This window comes from Sceloporus occidentalis, unplaced genomic scaffold (assembly GCF_023333645.1).
Source record: "Sceloporus occidentalis isolate IW3139 unplaced genomic scaffold, rSceOcc1.0.p SCAF_7, whole genome shotgun sequence".
Lineage (NCBI taxonomy): Eukaryota > Metazoa > Chordata > Lepidosauria > Squamata > Phrynosomatidae > Sceloporus > Sceloporus occidentalis.
In genome coordinates, this window is record NW_028316987.1 from 17,128,761 (window position 1) to 17,147,436 (window position 18,676).

General features: G+C 43.8%; 1 protein-coding gene across 5 annotated transcripts in view; it reads left to right on the forward strand.

Annotated features, from left to right (window-relative positions):
* The first annotated feature begins 2,611 nt into the window (after positions 1-2,611).
* Positions 2,612-18,676, forward strand: part of EZH1 (enhancer of zeste 1 polycomb repressive complex 2 subunit) — a 29,219-nt gene continuing 13,154 nt past the window's right edge. For 4 of the 5 annotated variants that reach the window (XM_089532184.1, XM_089532187.1, XM_089532188.1 and 1 more), the window contains exons 1-8: positions 2,612-2,690; positions 5,421-5,462; positions 5,853-5,973; positions 7,367-7,495; positions 10,397-10,516; positions 12,094-12,214; positions 12,618-12,791; positions 14,425-14,527. In XM_089532184.1, the coding sequence (XP_089388310.1) occupies positions 2,680-2,690; positions 5,421-5,462; positions 5,853-5,973; positions 7,367-7,495; positions 10,397-10,516; positions 12,094-12,214; positions 12,618-12,791; positions 14,425-14,527 (821 nt within the window). In that variant the 5' untranslated portion in view covers positions 2,612-2,679. The remainder of the gene's footprint in view (positions 2,691-5,420; positions 5,463-5,852; positions 5,974-7,366; positions 7,496-10,396; positions 10,517-12,093; positions 12,215-12,617; positions 12,792-14,424; positions 14,528-18,676) is intronic. The other variant, XM_089532186.1, reaches the window with a different exon arrangement.

Here is an 18,676-nt window from a genome sequence, read left to right on the forward strand (position 1 = left end):
ACTTCTGTGGTATGCTAGTTATAAACTTGGTACTTCCTTCCATTGTCTATCCAAGATACTATGCAAATATTTTCCTCTCCAGCTGTGAAACCAAAAGCATACTGTAAATGTGTCAACCACAATTTTTATGAAACATACATTATTATTGTGAAGTCAAAGGCTTTCATGGCCGGCATCCATAGTTTTTTGCGGGGTTTTTGGGCTGAAGATGCCCAGCCACAGATGCTGACGAAACGTCAAGAGTAAACTCTTCTAGAACATGGCCACATAGCCCAAAAAAACCACAAAAAATATACATTATTATTATTTTTGCTTAGATTTGAGTCCCATCTCAAATCTATCTCATTAGTTATATCAAGGCAGAAATAAGCAAAAAATAGCTTTGAATCCAATAAGAACAATTCTATAAGCAGTAAGCAATGAAGAGAAGAAAAGTTCTATCTAGCACATGAACTCCCTGTGTATCCCAATGAGTGCAACATGAGCTCAACTTCATGGGAACTTGGTTGGTTGCTCTCCAGTCGTAACCCATCATAGCCAAGTCCCAGCACCAAAGCAAATGGAGGTTCAAGTTTCTTAAGGGTTGGAGTAACCACCCTTAACCTGGCACTCTGTGGGGCAGGGCTTTAAAACATAAGCTAGCAAAAGAGTACTCCTGTTGCAGGGTTAGGAGGTATTGTACTTATGCTGTCCTTAAAAACACAGTGCACAGTCAGTTCACTCTTTGTAATTACAACATAGGTTCTGTCTCTTTACTTGCAGTGCTATATGCCTTGTTCCCTGCAGTGGTACAGCCAGTTTATCTGCAGTACTTTTGGGTATTGCAAGTAAATATGTATACGGGTATGTTAAAAACAGTGTCTGTTGAAAGTCTCTCATCCATAGGGTCACCATAGATTTGGCATGATTCAAGGTATGCATATAGGTAAAATATGACCATATGACTATTTAGTGAAAGGAAAGGTATTATGGAAGTACAGTAAATTATAATGACTGATTTAATTATTGATTTAATATTCTTAGCTTTATACTATTTTTTCTATTAGCAGTTCATAGTACATGCCACAATACCCTTTGGTTGTTTTTGCAGACAGAATACTTCCACGTTTATGGTGTATTTGCTTTCTATATCGGTCTATTTGCTTTCTATATAGGCTGTCCAGGGATGTGAATGTATACCATTGTCTATTCAGTTACCATAAGAGTATGTCTGCAATGAACCAACTACTGGCTTCACAAAATTTAGTTAGCAGTTCTGCTTCATTTTTTAATCCTAGGTCAAATTCTCAAAAAATATTGATTCTGATATTTCATACTTTTGATTTCCCAGTCAATTGTGATTAGCAACATGTCTTATTATTTGGATATATGATCAATTTCTTCCTGGACATCTGCACAGAATGCTTTAAGGGTTTGGCCACATCATGAGAAAGGTATGATAGAAGAGAAGGTCAAGAAACAAGTTAGCATTAATAATGAGGACAAAAAGCAGTCAGGGAATATAGTATAATGCACAATCTGACCAAATAATATCAGTAAGGCAAAACAGAAAATGCATCACTATAACCATAGTCTGAGTCTATGCTTCAACTACAGAGGTAGGTTAAGCGTTATTGCTCAATTTCTGGTAAAAATAATTTTTAGGGGTAATAACCACCTGTTATGGGTTTGCATTAAAAACACTATTTTCCTGTGTTTCTGTGTTTTTTATTGAAACTCCATTCCAAATGTTACAGCAATTAAAAAAAAAGTCTTTAATCTGTAATAACCTAATTGGCTTTTTTGACTAATTCCCAATACTATGACGAGAGATTGGAACCTAAGTTTTATGTAGTGTTTAGGTTTAACAAACGAAACAACGGAAATCAAATAATTATGAGGGACATCGGGGGTGCCAAAATATTTCTTGCGTAGCTAGGATGGCCAAATACACACAGCCGGCCCTGTCTCTAAGAACCTCAAGGTCCTCCAGGGCAACTCTGTGGTCAACGTCCAGACACTGACCATAGGACTGCACTGGAAGAGCTACAAAGGCCTAGTTGAGTGTTCTTTCTAGGTCTTTAAGTGCAACCTTTAGTTAAAGTTGACCATAGAGTTGCACTGGGGGACCTAGATATTCCTAGAGGGAACGTATTAATCAAATACATGATTAATCAAATCCACAAATATGGAGGGATGAGTGTATATGTGTGTGTGTGTGTGTGCATATATGAAGAGAGAGAGAGAACCATCTGTTGGGAATGCTTTGATTGAGAGTTCCTGCATGGCAGCTCTAGGGCTCTATGATTCTGTGGTTCAAAATGTGAGGATGTGTTTACTTCAGGGGCAAATTACAAGGGCTTCTTAGCTGAGCTCTTGCCGCCACAACAACAACAACAACAACAAACACTCATGGCACAGAGCAAGGGCAGTGAAAGTGGTGTCAAAACGGATCATTCCTCCAGTGTGGAGGTATACACTCCCCTCGCCACATAAAACACACAGAGCCAGGAAAACCACGCGCGCCTCTAACTTTCCTAAGTCTATATCTCTCTGCGGCAAAGGGGGCGTGGCTTTGCGAGAGAAGGAGAGACAGAGTGACGCGCGGGCGGCTCTTTGGCGCATGCGCGCCTCTGAGGCGTGGAAGCGGGTGGGGGGGAGTGAGTGGAATCTTGTCGCTGCGTAGGTCATCTGAGTAGGATGTCTAAGGAGTAAGTGTCGGAGGGGCCTTAAAGGGGCCTTAAAGGGGCGGAGGGAGAAAGAGAGGGCCTGGCTGGGGTCCTAGGCAGCCCCTCACTCTCTCCCTCAGCGCTGGGGCTGGGCTTAGAAGGGGGAAAAGGGCGGGGAAGGGGAGAAGGGCGGCCGCTGCAGTGCTGGCTGCATCCACACTGGGAAAGTAACCCGGTTTAGAACCGGTTTAACTGCCCTAGGCTCAAGGCTATGGAATTCTGGGAATTTAACTGCCCTAGGCTCAAGGCTATGGAATTCTGGGAATTTAACTGCCCTAGGCTCAAGGCTATGGAATTCTGGGCCCCACAACAAACTCAAATTCCCAGAATTCCATAGCCTTGAGCCTAGGGCAGTTAAACCGTTTCCAAACCGGGTTATTTCCCCAATGTGGATGCCTGGGGTTGAGGGGAGGGTTTGGGGGCTGTGATATATATCTTTGCCTTCCTTACAGCTTTATAAAACTGCACAGGGGCTAGTTTTTTAAAATGGCTTCTCTTAGTACAGAATAATATTAGGAAGAAACAGGGATAGTTTCTCTTTGATCAAGCTCCTTGAGAGCTTCCATCCTTTCACCCTCTTTGTTCAGCCTCTCTGGATGCAGTACCAAGAGCTTGGGTCCAAAACACACTGCAAATCATCATCATCATCATCATCATCCTGGTTCAGTTGCCCTGGCTCAGTGCTAGGGAATCCTGGGAATGGTAGTTGGTTGTGGCAAGACGTCTCGCACAATGTAGATCTTGTAGCGTCTTCTTTGAGAGGGACTGAAAGAAAGAAGTTGGTAGCATGAGCTTTCCTAGACTTCAGTCTACTTCCTTAGATGCATTTAGTATTCTTATTATATTATTATATAGAGAGGTCTTATAGCACCTGTGAGACTCACTGAAAGAAAGAAGTTGGTGGCATGACCTTTCCTAGACATCAGTCTACTTCCTCCAAATGCATCTGAGGAAGTAGACTTAAGTCTAGGAAAGCTCATCCTGCCAACTTCTTTATTTCACTTAGCCTCAAAGGTGCTACAAGATCTCCCTACATACTGATTCTACAGACTAACACTAGGCTGGAAAGATATAACTTTGAATTCTACCATTGGCTCACAAAACTACAGTTCCCAGAATTCCCTGCCATTGGTCCAGGGCTGTTAAAGCGGTCTCAAACTGGACTATCTCTGCAGTGTGTAATAAGTTCATTAAGGAAGGTCAAAGGAGAAAGTGCAAAAGCAGGCTTAATGCTGGGCATAAAGAAAACAAAAATCAGTGATCCTGGAGGACCTACATGCATTCAACCTAAACAGTGAGAACATTGTCATAGTTAAAGAGCTCCTGTATCTTGGTTCAAACATCCATCAGAAAGGAGACTGCAGTCAAAATACCAGAAGAAGATTAGGAATGGGAAGGGCAGCCATGAAAGAACTAGAAAAGGCCCTAAAGTGTAAATATATGCAACTGAGCACTAAAGTTAGAATCGTGCATGCCATTGTTTTCCCCATCATTATGTATGGATGCGAGATATGGGCGGTGAAGAAAGCAGATCAGAAGAAAATCAGTTTATTTGTGTTGGAGAAGAGTGCTGAGGATACTGTGGATGGCCAAAAAGACAGACAAATGGCTCCTTGAAGAGACCAAGCCTGAAATCTCCCTGGACATCAGGATGATCAGACTGAGCTGTTGTACTTTGGATACATCATGGGAAGGCGTGAATCACTAAAAAGACAGTAATTCTGGGAAATGTGGAGGGAGGTAGAAAAAGAGGAAGACCACACACTAAGATGGATAGACTCAAGGAGATCAAGGGTATGAATTTGCAGGACCTAAGCAATGCAGTGGAGGATAGGGGGTCTTGGAAATGTCTTATCCACAGGTTGCCATGACTTGGGGTCAACTCAAAGGCAGTTAACAACAACAGCCCATGATGTTTGGGACTGTGAGGTGCAGGCCTTCAGGGTCAAAGAAGTTTTTGGCAGGGTTGCTACCAGGCAGTCAATAGGGCCAGATTTTGTTGCATTTCTCATGGCAGTCCTACAAATTTATAAAGTACACAGATTTAAAATTGCTCATCTGGCTTTCAGACTCACAGCAAAAACATACTCAGAAATGGAGTTTGTCTGTATGTAAACTTTCTTATTAGGGTCATGTTTGACAACATAGTTTGTCTAGGAGGCAGAGGGTCAACTTAGAGGGATTTACAGCAAGATGTCCAATAGATATGGGGTACCTTCTGTTTTGGTTGGAACCTTAACCGAAACAGACCCTGTAATTTGTAACCTCATGGAAAGGTCCTCATGGAAAATACCTTAAAACACAGAAGTATTTTCAAGCAGGAGGATTGGACTTGTTTGGACTTTACAGATTGTGCCTGTCTTGCTGAGTAAGAGAAGATTAAAAGAATATCTTATATGTTCATAGTTCTTCCAGAAAATAAGAAATAGAGATCCTTCTTGACACTTCTTGCTCTGAAAGTCATGATTAGATATATAACAGTTTTTGCTTTTGGGAGGCCATAGTGTCTTCCTATGGTATTCTTGTCCATTGGAGTTATTGCCTCCTTGATTTATTCTACTGTAGAGAAATGAATAATGACATCATCACCTTAAATTAGTCATTAATCACATGCATCCATTACATGCGCAAACTATAAAGGTAAAACCTAATTCTGGTTGCACCCTAGAATCCCCATTTACTTCAAATATGTTGGGTTTTTTTCTGTTTCAGTGACGTTGATGATTCTGGTCGTGGATTAATGGCTCATCCAATGTAAGATAAACCTTTCTCAGCTTCACTGTAATAATACAAGCTGGTATGAGTACTGTATGTCACATCGTGAGAATGCAAAATTTGGGGGGAGGGGGTTAAAATTAAAAAAATAATTAGGTAAGAGGACTGAAAGTAGGAACAAGGCCTCATAAAATATGAAAAATAAAGCACTGACCAAAATACATAGTGCTTAGGGCTTTCAGGATGTTTCCCTCCCCTTTACCTGTGATTAGCAAGACAAGCCAGTAGGCTAACATTCATAAGTGATACTGGTCACAAAATGTAGTTTTTTCTTCAGGAGTAGGCCTGGTTATTTTTTTAAGCTAAGTTCACACAACCTGATTAACCTCCATGGTTCAGACAGTTTTTCTTCATCTTCTTTCTCTCCAGGAAAGTAGAGATTCCAGCCCCACCGACATCAAAATGTATCCATTACTGGAAAAGGAAAGTCAAGTCAGAATACATGCGCCTTAGGCAGCTCAAGAGACTTCAGGCAAACATGGGAGCCAAGGTAAAATATAGTTGACCATGAGTAGAAATGCTGCCTGTAAGGGATGGGCAGGCAGGTAAGCAAGCCCCAAACAGATGGGCTTAAAAAGCTGGCTTTCGCACAGCCTGGAGGCGTGGCGTTTAGATGATGCATTTCCCCAGCCTGTGTGGAAGCTATGCCGGGGTTGTTCCTGGGCCGCCTAAGATAACTCAAACCTGCCCCCAAAAGGAGCGGATCTTTTCCACTCGTTAGCATGGTTCATTTGGGACCACAGCAGGGGCCGGCATCAGGACCGTGGCGTGTGGTTGCTGCAGTCCCATGGCACTCTGGACAGGAGAGATCTCTGGCCACACCTTCCTGCCATCTGCTCCCCCTCCCCAGTGACTGAAACTTCTACTTTACACTTAGCTTTCTTTTCCTCCTGGAGGACAAAAAGCTTAATAAACTTTGGAAGAGCAATTTATCTATCCCTTCCCTACTCTCATGCCTAATTCTCAGTGATTCAAATAACAGTTGAGATATATCTGGTAGAATAAAACCAGCCCTAGACAATTTCCATCCTGAAACAAAGGACAAGATAAAGACCCGCCCATTATCCTACAGAAGCCTATTGCACTGGTGGTTGACTCTTACTTCAGTACTAGGGATGGAATAGAAATGTCAACCTCATCTGAAGGCAACAAGGTAGCTTACGGGACACAGGTCAGAATGAATAGATCTATCTGGAGGGGAATAGCCAGGTGGCTCCTTGTGCTTCATCCACACTTCCATCACCTGCTGCCTCAGGGAACCACCTCACTCTGGTGCAAACAGTCTTGGCCAGAGGACCAGCAAAAATAACAACAAAAACCATTTGGCTTCTTAAAGACTGATTTATTATGGCACATGCTTTTGGGATCCAGGTAGCTTTAGTTCACAATTGTTTATGCCATAAATTCTTAGCATTCGGTATGTTAGTAGACTCTTAGTTCAATCTTCAGAGATAGATTTAGGAATTGCACAATCAAAACAGAGCTGCAGGGAAGGTAACTTGAAAAACAGAATGTAACATTCCCATCTGAGATAAAACCAAACTGATGTCCTAATAGGTGTGCAGGTGGATCTCTTGGTTGCCTAGCCCAGCATGTTAGATAACTTCTGATGAAAAGGCAAGCATTTGGTATTATAGACTATTTTGATATAGGTGGGATGAATCTAAGATGAACTAGCACAAAAATACTGTAAACTGCATCTTTGAAAATCTGCCTGTGTATATGCAGAAGATTAGTAATACTTCTTTCTCAGACTCAGGGACAACTTCTGTTTGCTGAGTTCTTTAAACATGCTTCGAGATGAAAAGAAGCGCTTAAACATCTTAGAATTGTGAGAATGATGGTCCAAATGTTTTTCTCTCCCCCCACACCCCCCACTATAGGCTTTGTTTATATCTAACTACGCAAAGGTTCAAGAAAAGATAAACATTCTTAATGATGATTGGAAGAAGCTTAGAGTTCAACCTATTCAGTCAATGAAGCTAGTTGGTGGACATCCTTTTCTTAAACAGGTATGTGAAGAGGGAAACCTATTGACCTATATAGGGACTCAAGACAGCTAACCATATAAAAACAATACAATAGCATTAAAAAATATAAATGCAAAGTTTAAAAAATAAACAGTTTAAGTTAAAATATTTATACATTAAAAATATAAAAATGTATTAAAAACAATATGCAAACCTTGACATCTAACTTGCACAGCATTTGAAAGCCCGACCATCATCAGTTTAAAAAGCCTGATGGCAGAAAAATGTTTTTACCTGTGCCAAAAAGAAGAGCATGGGTGGAGCCATCCTAGCCTTTCTAGGGTGGGAGTTGCAGATCCTAGGAGCAGGCACCAATTGAGCCTGAGACAGGGGCCTTTCTGGATGACCTTAACACTCTAGTGGACTCGAATATATGCCCCCTTGGTGGGCTGTAGTGTATACTCTTTTCACAGTAGGTTGAAAAAAGGCATGTTGAAACTTGGAGTGCATCTGCACTGCAGAAATAATCCAGTTTGATACCACTTTAACTGCCGTGGCTCAGTGCTAAGGAATTATGGGATGTGTAGTTGTGGCATCATAGCTTTCTCGCAAAACTACAGTCCCCAGAATTCCATAGCATTGAAGTGGTGTAAACCTGGATTATTTCTTCAGTGCTTATGCAGCCTGTATTCGTGTATTTTGTCTGAGATACACAAAATATTGGCCCAGAGAGATTCTTAGCATGTATTTATTTCAGTTACTAGCCCCTACAAATGAAGAAAAAAAAATCAGATGTGGCTTTACATATTTATATATTTATTTACATCTCATTTCCCCCCAACAATTGAAACTTGAGGTGACATACAAAAGCCCACTCCTGTCATGAACTGATGATATAGATAACAGATCATCTTTAAAACACAATGAATATTTTTTTCTTTTTCGAAAAATTGTCAGGAGCAGCTTTTAGGTTTATAGTAGATTGGCAAGCAGCAATAGCATAAATTAACAGAAGGACTTCCCTGTACACAACCAGAACTTTCATCTTTTGCAACTTTGTCTCTCCATAGTATGGGACATTGTGTGTATAAATTTCTATTTCCTTTTGTTTTCTTTAGTCCCTCTGTATTCATTAAAACAGAGTGAGGGAAAGTCTATGGACTGTATACAAACTGCAGAGTCATTTTGAGGACTCCCAAGCCCACTGATGGCCTGATACAAAAAATATATATGAGATGGGGGGACACACAGAATTGTCTTTTCCAAGAGGGGCAGTTTCTGCATTTAAAAGGTCACAGCTACTCACCTCGACTTAAAAAAAATCAATACTAGAATTATGTCTGGACACTAATGTTTTTGTTTGTTTTTTGTAATTTTTGTTAATTTGGGTTATTATTAAAACTGATGCAGATCACTGCAGATGCTGGAGGTGAACATGGGAACTCCTGGCCTGCCAGAGTAGTTCACTTCTACACTAGAGACTTGAGAATTGAAAGGAGTACCACCAAGCTCATGGATTAGGATAGGATCATAGTCTATGGCAGTATTCAGACCTGAAATCTTTCAGGTAATACACGTTAGCAGCTCTGACCATATTAAGGGTGAATAGTATTGGCTATTTACTACAACCAGCCCTTACACCACTTTGATTAGTTGTCAGAGTTTGAAGGTCAGTGACTTGAATCCTCTGTAGAAGTAAAGCAAGTGGATCTCATGCTCAGAGAATTCTAAAATCTGCATATCACTAATGAGAAGGCCCCCATCCTGCATATTTCACGGGGTCTTGGAAGAGGACTCCTCACAGTAACTATAGCATGTTGGTAGGTTTGGATTTGTGATGATTGGTCTGATATATTAATCCCAACTGCTCAGGGATTGAGAGGTAAGAACCAGCACTTTCAGTGTAACTGTAGAAGCAATGTATTTGAGGAGCTGATGTAATTTTGATGTAATATCATTTAGCAAATGCTTTTTCCAACAACGTGGCAGTTCTTGAAGCCTCCCTGAGGAAGTGGCCCCTGTCCATGACAACTAACACGCATCATGTTTGTTTGTTTGTTTATTGGATTTATATCCTTCCTGTCTCCCAAAATGGGATTCAAGGCAGCTTACAATAATTTTAAAAGGATACAGTTGGCTCTCGAAATCTGACTTGCCATCAGCACATTCAAGCATCTCTGGATGGCAAGCCCACATTGTCCCCAATGGTGGTGCATGCACGTGGCCACGCTGCAGATAGGGACTGCCCAGTTGTCCTGGGGCAGTGCGTGCACATGGATGCACTGCCATTAAGTCCCATTGTCCCTAACACAGCTGTGCTGCCGCTGGGAACAACGTGGGCTGTCCCTAATGGTGCACACGCCACCATTGAAGTTCTCTTGTCCCTAAAGGCAGTGCGGTCATGTGCACGCACCACCATTAAGCACAATGGAATTTGAACATCCGTGGATTTTGGTATCCACAAGGAGTCTGGAACAGATCCCCTGCGGATACTGAGGGCTGACTATACAACTAAAACATTACAAAAGTTAAGAATTAAAATTATATTAATATTAAAACATAACATTTGAAAAACACAGCGTAGTTAAAACCATTTCAATAAAACATTAAAAACAAAGTATTAAAAACAGCACACCAGTTACACATGTTACATAAGTAAAATTCACACTTCAAACACTTGCCTAAATAAGAATGTCTTCAGCTGCTGTTGAAAAGAGGTTAGGGAAGGGCCTGACTTGTTCTCCTATGGAAGGGAGTTCCACAATTGGGAAGCACCCATAGAGAAGGCTCTCTCCTGAGTCCTCACCAACTGTGCCTACAAAAGTTATGCTCCCATTTGGAAAGTGTAATGGAAGGGATCATCATGTTTAACAAAAGCAGTCCTGTTTTGGAGGGCCAGTGTGGATATCCATCTTTTCTTACAAACTTTTCTCCCTCCTTCAGTGCACAGTTGAGAGTACGTTCCCCAATTGGAATACACAGACCTTGTTTATGAGGACACTGAACACCGTAGCCCTGGTGCCTATCATGTACTCCTGGTCCCCTCTCCAGCAAAATTTCATGGTAGGTGACCAGCTACCGCAATTAACATCTTGAATATTAATTCCTTCTCTGAACCAAGATCTCAGGGGTTTGTGTCTAGTTGGGAATGGTGCAGAGGGGTTTGCTTGCATATTACTCAGCCTTTTTAAAAAAATTATTTTGATTCTTATTCCTTATTTGCTACCTCTGCTTATGCTGTGGTAATGGGACTGCTTCCCAGTGTAGCTGGCTGGCTAGTGTTTGTCTGTCATCCCAAACATAGCTGTCAAAGCCAATAGCTGCCATGCATTGGGGGTGGGTGAGTAGGGAAGAGGAAGATCCATGGGATGGCATCATGAGTCCTGGTGTCTCCTAGTCAAGTATCCTGTTTTCTCACAGTGGCAACCACATAGCACTGTTGTTGTTGTCGTCATCGTTATGTTACCTGTGTCCTTATTTGGGACTCAAAGTGGCTTACAACAGTTAGAAATCTCAAAAAAATACCAAATACAAAAGTTAAAAATATCATTAAAATGCTCACAAAATTAAAATCAGTTAAAAACGTAAAGAAAAAAGGACAAATATACAAAATGCAGATACAGTACAGCATAAGTCTGCAAGGCTCAGTCCCCTTGAGCAGCATTCAAATCCTTGTCAAAATAAGAAAAGTCTTAAGCTGCCTGCAGAAAGATAGTAAGGAACATCCCAGTCTAACCTCTCACAGAAGGGAGTTTCAGTGGGAGCAGCTACTGAGAAGGTCCTCTCTTGTACTGCCACCAATAGTGGTGGGATAAAGAGAAGGCCTTTAAAACACAGGCAGGCTCCTGTGAGAGAATACTGTTCTTCAGATAACTTTAACGGTCATAACCAAGACATTGAATTTTGCCCGGAAAATTACAGCAATGGTGTTATGTACTCCTTATAGCCTGCCCCAGTTAACGGTCTGGCTGCAGGCCTTTAGACCAGTTGAAGTTTCTGAATACTCTTCAAAGATATTCCCATGGAAAGTGCGTTACATAACCCAAGCAGGATGTAACTAAGGTGTGTGTCACCGTGGCCAGATCCGACATCTTTAGGAATGAGTGCAGCTGACATGCAAGCTTACATCTTGGGAAACTAGTATTTAAAGGCATATGAACCACTGATACAAATCTTATATGTTAGTTGCACTTGAAAGAGAAATACACTACTGATGTATTAGAGAATGAAGATGCCTCATGGCTATCCCTATAAAGCATTCCTAAACTGCAGCTCTGGAAGATTAGTTTAGTTTTTCCCTCAGGTGAACTGGGAAAAGTAATGGACTGGAGGAATTGTCGCCTACTGATGAACAGAATCTTACTCCACGGCGCCAGTTTAAACCAGGCCTACCTTCTTCAACTTGGTGTCCTTCAGGTATGTGAAACTACAGCTCCCATCACTAGCAGTCCTGGTTGAGGATGAAGGGATTTGTAGTCCAACATATCTGGAGGGCAGTTGATTAAGGAGAGTAAGAGCAAGAAAAGTCCCTGTGGGATCTCATTAAGGCAGCCACACAATCTGCCATTTGCAGGCTCCCCTGATGAGTGGACAAGGGACAACCATCTGCCTCTCTCAGGCTGTGTCTGCCCCATTTTCAGGTGGAGGATGAAACTGTTCTGTGCAACATCCCTTATATGGGAGATGAGGTGAAAGAGGAAGATGAAACTTTCATCGAGGAGCTCATTAACAACTATGATGGCAAAGTCCACGGAGAGGAAGGTAATGTGCACATTTTTCTATAGTGATAGATACAGGCACAGATATATCTTTTGGCGGGGGGGAGTTATGAAAGAGTCCTTGGATTCTTAGCATTTCATTTTGGAATTGTCATATTTATGGATGTTGTATGAATTTGAGTGTTATTTTTTAGTGTGACTTGGCATGATATAAAAGCTGTATTTCTTATCAAGACGCAAGGTAGGCCTCCACATTCATACCTGTTATTTTGCTGAAGCCAATTTCCCTACCCCATTAAATGAGGTCATCCTACCAATTCAGCCAGTTCTTCCTTCAAGAGCTGCCTTTCGGTTCTGTCTTGATCAGTGATGCTGATTTTTCCTCTATTGACCCATTGAGTGGGGTCGTCTTACCAAATCACCATTCAGCCAGTTCTTCCTTCCAGAAATGCTCTCAAGTTCTGTCCTGATCAGTGATGCTGTGTTCCTGGAGTTGGTAGAAGCACTGAATCAGTACTCTGAGGAAGAAGAGGAAGGACATGATGGTGTTGAAGGCAAACTGGAAGTTGGGAAAGATGAACTGCCCATCACACGCAAAAGGAAGCGGCTTTCTATAGAAAGTAAGTCTCTTCCCTGCCTGTCATGAAGCTCTGTAACTTGTAGCACCACAAGTCTTTTCTGCTATAGGTTGAGTCTCTCTTACCTGAAATGCTTGGGACTAGAAGTATTTCAGATTTTGGAATACTTGTATTTGTGTATTTGTATACAATGAGGTATCTTGGAGATGGGACCCAATCTAAACACAAAATTCATTTATGGTTCACAGTCACTTTATACACATAGCCTGAAGGTAATTTTATACAATATTATAAATAATTTTATGCATGAAACAAAGTTTGTATACTGTACATTGAACCATCAGAAAGCAAAAGTATCAGCCACTCAGGAAAAGGATTTTGGGTTTTGGAATATTTTGCTTTTTGAAATTTTGGATAAGAGAGACTCGTCCTGTACTACCTTATACCAGATGGTATTTATTGTCAAGCAGAGAGATTGTATATAAATTCCAGTTCTGTATAATTCAAGATTTTGGGAATCATATCTTTTTCTACCAGATTAAAGAAAAGAGAGTTTGTCACACCAACTGAAGACTGGCTACATCTGCACTGCAGAGATAATCTGATTTGACACTGCTTTAACTGCCATGGCTCAATGCTGTGGAATTCTGAGAATTGTAGAGTGTTGTGGCACCAGACTTTTCAGTGTACTGAAAACTATTACCTGGAAATTGTAGTCCAATCTGTGTATTTATTGTTATTTTTACTGGTTTATGTTCTGCCTTTCTCCCAGACCTAGGATTCAAGGTAGCTTAAAAGCTTTAAGAGAACTTCAGTCTTACTATATATGAAGTTAGTGATTAATGCTGCCCCTTTAATTGTCCTGATATTGCTATCTTCACTATGCACAAGTTCTAACTTGTGTTGTTGTGAACTTAAAATCACTTCAGTGGAATCCTTCTACAGACTAGTCCAGACGACACGGAGGTCTCATAAATTAGTATAGTATTATCTGGATGTTCCCTCTAGTCCTTGTTAACTCTGAAATATTAGGATGGAATACCTTGTCCTCCTCTTCAGCAGTCCACACCTCATGGAGCTTTCCCACATGGGTGCACTGAAAACCGTAATATCTGGATGTTTATCCTAACCTTAACATTTTTGAAATGGAAACCTACTTCTCCCCAATGCTTCTTCATAGATGGATTAATATGGAGAAGGAAAAGGAGAACTAGAAAAATGAAATTTACCATCACTACTCTCAAGCCCCCTTTTCCAAGTGTAAGGTTTCTCTTTCCCTAGTTCTTTGAAATAACAATATTTTTTTAAAATGGGGCTTTTTTTCACAACCATTACTCCCACTTCCCATGAGCACAGGCCCTTAGCACACTTTGCTTAGCTAAAATGCAATGTCCTTGTGCCACCAGGGGCCTGAAAGCAGGAGCTGCTGCTGTTGCTGAAGTGGCAACTGCAACTAAACCACCACCATGAAGGTTGTCTCGTGGTTCATCTGCCTCCAGCAAGTGAAATATAAAATATCTTGACAGCATCTCTGTGAGCTTGCTGGGCTGTCCTGGAATGCCAGAGCACACAGTTTGGGAACCAATACTGTAAACCAATCCCACTAATTCTGGGAAGAACATTAAGTATTAGAATTCAGACATTTCCACTAGTCTTTCTTCCTTATTTAATACAGGCAACAAGAAATGTTCAAAGAAGCACTTTCCAAATGACATGATCTTTACTGCTCTGTCATCCATGTTCCCTGAGAATGGCTTTCCAGAGGATATGAAAGAGAGGTGAGGATTATCTAGCACAAATCTTTTTGCTTTCTAGTGTTAGGCAACAGAATCTGAGATATAAATTCCCAAGATCTGCAGCCAGAATGTGTTAGTTGTATGGTTTAACAATGTGTGGGCTTATGACATTGCTTCCCATAATAGGTACAGTTTTCACACAAGTTTCCTCCTAATTTCTATAGGGAAATTATCTGGGCGTGTGTTGCATTGTAGTGGTGCATCTGAGCCTTGGCTTCTTTGGTTGCTTCATCTTGGGCAGTGTGCTCTGTAAACAATATCATGCCCTGCATCTGTTTTCTGCATGTTGCACACCTAGTAGTTGTGGTTCATAGCAGAAGGTTGGAATACATGCCTCTTGGACTCTGCTAATTTTGATTTTATGATTTCACTGTCTGTCCTTGTGGTTAGGTCTGTGCAGATGCCTAGATGTCCAATGAAAATTGTTCTTTTTCACTTCAGTGAAACATAACATACTCTTGCTTCTAACCTGCAGCCCAGGAAATGCATCCTTTTTGTTTTTAAAATACATACATACACACAGAAGGACAGGTTGCTCACCTGTAACAGTATTTCTTCGAGTGGTCATCTGCGAATACATACAAATGGATTTCACTGCGCCTGCGCAGTGCTGTTTGGAAACTTCTGGAATCACTGGGCAAAGTTTACTTTGCAACATATAGAAACTTTTTGGCGGTAACTCCGCCCACCCGTTATAAGGCCCCTGCCTTCCCGCTCCTTTCCCCAGTTCTGCAATTTTTCCGCCAAGCAGGCGATGGAAAGAGCCAATAAGAGCAGGACACTGAGGGGATGGACGGGTGGGATTTGTATGTATTCGCAGATGACCACTCGAAGAAATACTGTTACAGGTGAGCAACCTGTCCTTCTTCTTCGTGGTCTCTGCGAATCATACAAATGGGTTTAGACTGACAAGCTTAGGTATGCGGCGGAGGGAGTGTCCTGAAACCAAAGCTATGGTAAACCAAGGGTATATTTATTGCAACAATAAACACCTTGAACCATAAAGAGAGTCAGTCTTTTGTTCATGCAAAAAACTCAACACAGCAATAACATTGCAAAACCTGAGAGGGGGGACTAAGGTCATGCAAGACCAGTCCCATTGGAATTGTGCAAATCAACATTCAACAGAATGTAAAACAATGGCATTATGTACATAAATGCTGAAACACAGACCATCAGTAGTGCAATCAATGCAACCCTGAAACCAACACAGCCCTCCCGAAAGCTGCGTCTCGGATGGCTCTGGTGTCCAGCCTATAGTGCTTTATAAAAGTCAACGGCTGGGACCAGACAGCAGCCTTACAGACATCCTCCAAGGGAATGCCCGACAGGAATGCAGAGGATGCTGACACTGCTCTTGTGGAGTGGGACCGAACCCTGCCAGGGAGAGGTTTGCCCAGCAGTTCATAGCAGAGGTGGATGGTACCAGCACCCATTTGGAAAACCTCTGCGCAGACACGGGCAACCCCTTCTTCGGTTCCGAGAAGCATTGGAAAAGTCTCTCGGACCGACTGGAAGCAGCAGTTCTGTCCAGGTAAAACGCCAGCGCTCTCCTGACATCAAGAGAGTGCAGGCTTCGCTCTGCATCCGAAGTTGGATTGGAAGCGAGAGTAGGCAACACAATGTCCTGGCACATGTAAAAAGCAGACACAACCTTAGGCAAGAAAGTAATGTCTGTCCGAAGGACCACCTTGTCCTTGTGAAACCTCAGGAAGGGCTGGTCCCTTCGCAAGGCACAGAGTTTGCCCGCATGGCGGGCAGAGGTGATGGCCACAAGAAAGGCGGTTTTCCAAGTCAGTAGTCTCAAGTCCGCTGTGGCCATCGGTTCAAAGGGCTTGGATTGGAGCGCGGCCAGCACCGCCTCCAAGCTCCAAGCCGGGGCCGGTACCGACACAGGAGGGTGTAGGTTGGCACATCCCTTCAGGAACCCCTTCACCAAGGGGTCCCTAAAGAAGGAAGCCCTACCCTCAAATTGGTACCTGGAACAAATGGCAGAGAGGTAGCACTTGATGGATGTGAGGCACAACCCCTCATCCAACAGCGCCATCAAGAACTCCAGCACCACTGGAGTGGAAACTTGAGCAGGAGCCAAGCCCTTTTGATCAAGGAAGAGGCTAAACCTCCTCCACTTTAGGGCATAGGACTGCTGGGTGGATGGCTTCTGCGCGGCCAGGATCACCGTCCTCACCGCATCCGGCAGCGAAGCTAGGGCTGGATTCTCCAGGCCACCAGCGGCAGGCTCTCGATGTCAGGGTGCAGAATCCGGCCGTCCTGGATCAACAGCAGGTCCGGTCGGAAGTCGAGGCGGAGGAAGCATCTCTTGGAGAGGTGGAGAAGGGATGCGAACCAGGGCTGTCTCGGCCACCACGGCATGATCAGGATCGCGTCCGAACGGTCTGTCGTCATCTTGGACACCACCCTGATGATGAGAGGGAAGGGAGGGAAGGCGTAGAGCAGCTCTCCCGTCCAAATGAAGGCGAACGCGTCTCCAAGGGATCCGTCCATTCGCCTCCTGGAGCAGAACTGGGGACAGTGGCTGTTCCATACGGTCGCGAAGAGGTCGACTTGGGGTGTTCCCCACCGATTGAACAGTTCGCTGACCGTCTCCGGATGGAGCCTCCACTCGTGGCACACCGAAGGGGACCTGCTCAGGCGGTCCGCCAGCTCATTGTCTTCTCCTGGAAGGTGAATCGCCTGGAGGAGCACCTGTCTCTGGATGCACCAGTCCCAAATGCGGAGGGTAATCTCGAGCAGAGTCATGGATCTGGTGCCTCCCTGTTTGTTGATGTAATACATCACGGTGGTGTTGTCCGTCCTTAGGAGGACCACCTTTCCTGCGACAGCGAATTCGAATGCCCTCAAAGCATTTTCGACTGCGAGCATCTCCAAAGCATTGATGTGGAGATGCCTGTCTTGGGCCGACCACTTGTCCTTGACAACCAGGTCAAGCAGGTGGGCGCCCCAGCCCTCCAGGGAAGCATCGGTTGTCAAAGTCAATTGAGGCTGAGGTTGATGGAAGGGCATCCCGATGCAGACGTTGCGGCCGTCCAGCCACCATCTCAGTGAAGCGGCCACCGGTCTCGGTAACGTGAGCCACCTGGACAGAGGGTCCTCCATCGGAGAGAAGACTGAGAGGAACCAGGACTGCAGTGGTCGGAGGCGAAGCCTTGCCCACGGTGTCACGAACGTCGTCGACGCCATGTGTCCCAGAGCCACTTGAACGTCCCTGGCCCTCACCCTTCTGTGAGAGATGCAAGGCCTCAGCGCTGCAACCAGCGCCTGGAAACGGTCCGGAGGGAGAAAGGCGGAGCATCTTTCGGAGTCGAGGATGGCTCCGATGAACTTGGCCTGTCTGGTCGGGGTGAAGTGTGATTTCTCCTCGTTGACGACTAGGCCGAGGGAGTCCAAAAGGTGCAAGGCGAATGAGACTGCCTCTCGGAGCTCCTGCTGTGAGTCGGCGACAAACAGTCAATCGTCCAGGTAAGGGAAGACTCTGTAGCCCCTCTGATGAAGGTACACCACCACTGGTGCCATGCACTTTGTGAAGACCCTCAGAGCCGTGGCAAGGCCAAAGGGGAGCACGTTGTAGTGGTAAGCGGCGGAGCCGACAGCGAAGGCGAGGAATCTCCGGTGGGACTCCCAAATTCCGATGTGGAAGTAGGCGTCCTTCAGGTTGACCGTCGCGAACCACAGGCCCTGGTGGAGAAGCGGCAGAATAGAAGCCAAGGTTACCGTCCAGAACCGGCGGTCTTCAAGGAAAAGGTTCAACTCCCGCAAGTCCAAGATGGGTCTGATCTCCCCATCTGCCTTCGGTACCGTGAAGTACCTGGAAAAAAAAAGGCCCTGGAGCATTGCTCGGGTGGTAAGGTGGAGATTGCCCCCTTGTCCAGCAAAGTGCGCACTTCGTCGAGAAGGGTGTCCGAGGGGTGAGTGGACGTGAAGGCTCCGGTTAGAAGGAGCTCTTGGAACTCGAGGGCATAACCCCTACGGACGATGTTGAGGGCCCACGAGTCCATTGTAATGGAGGCCCAGGTGGTGACAAAGGGCCTTAAAATGTCCGAAAAGGGAAGGAGAGACGAAGCGCGCTGCAACCCTTCAGGCTCTCTTCTTCCCCTGGTCGGTATCCTGCCG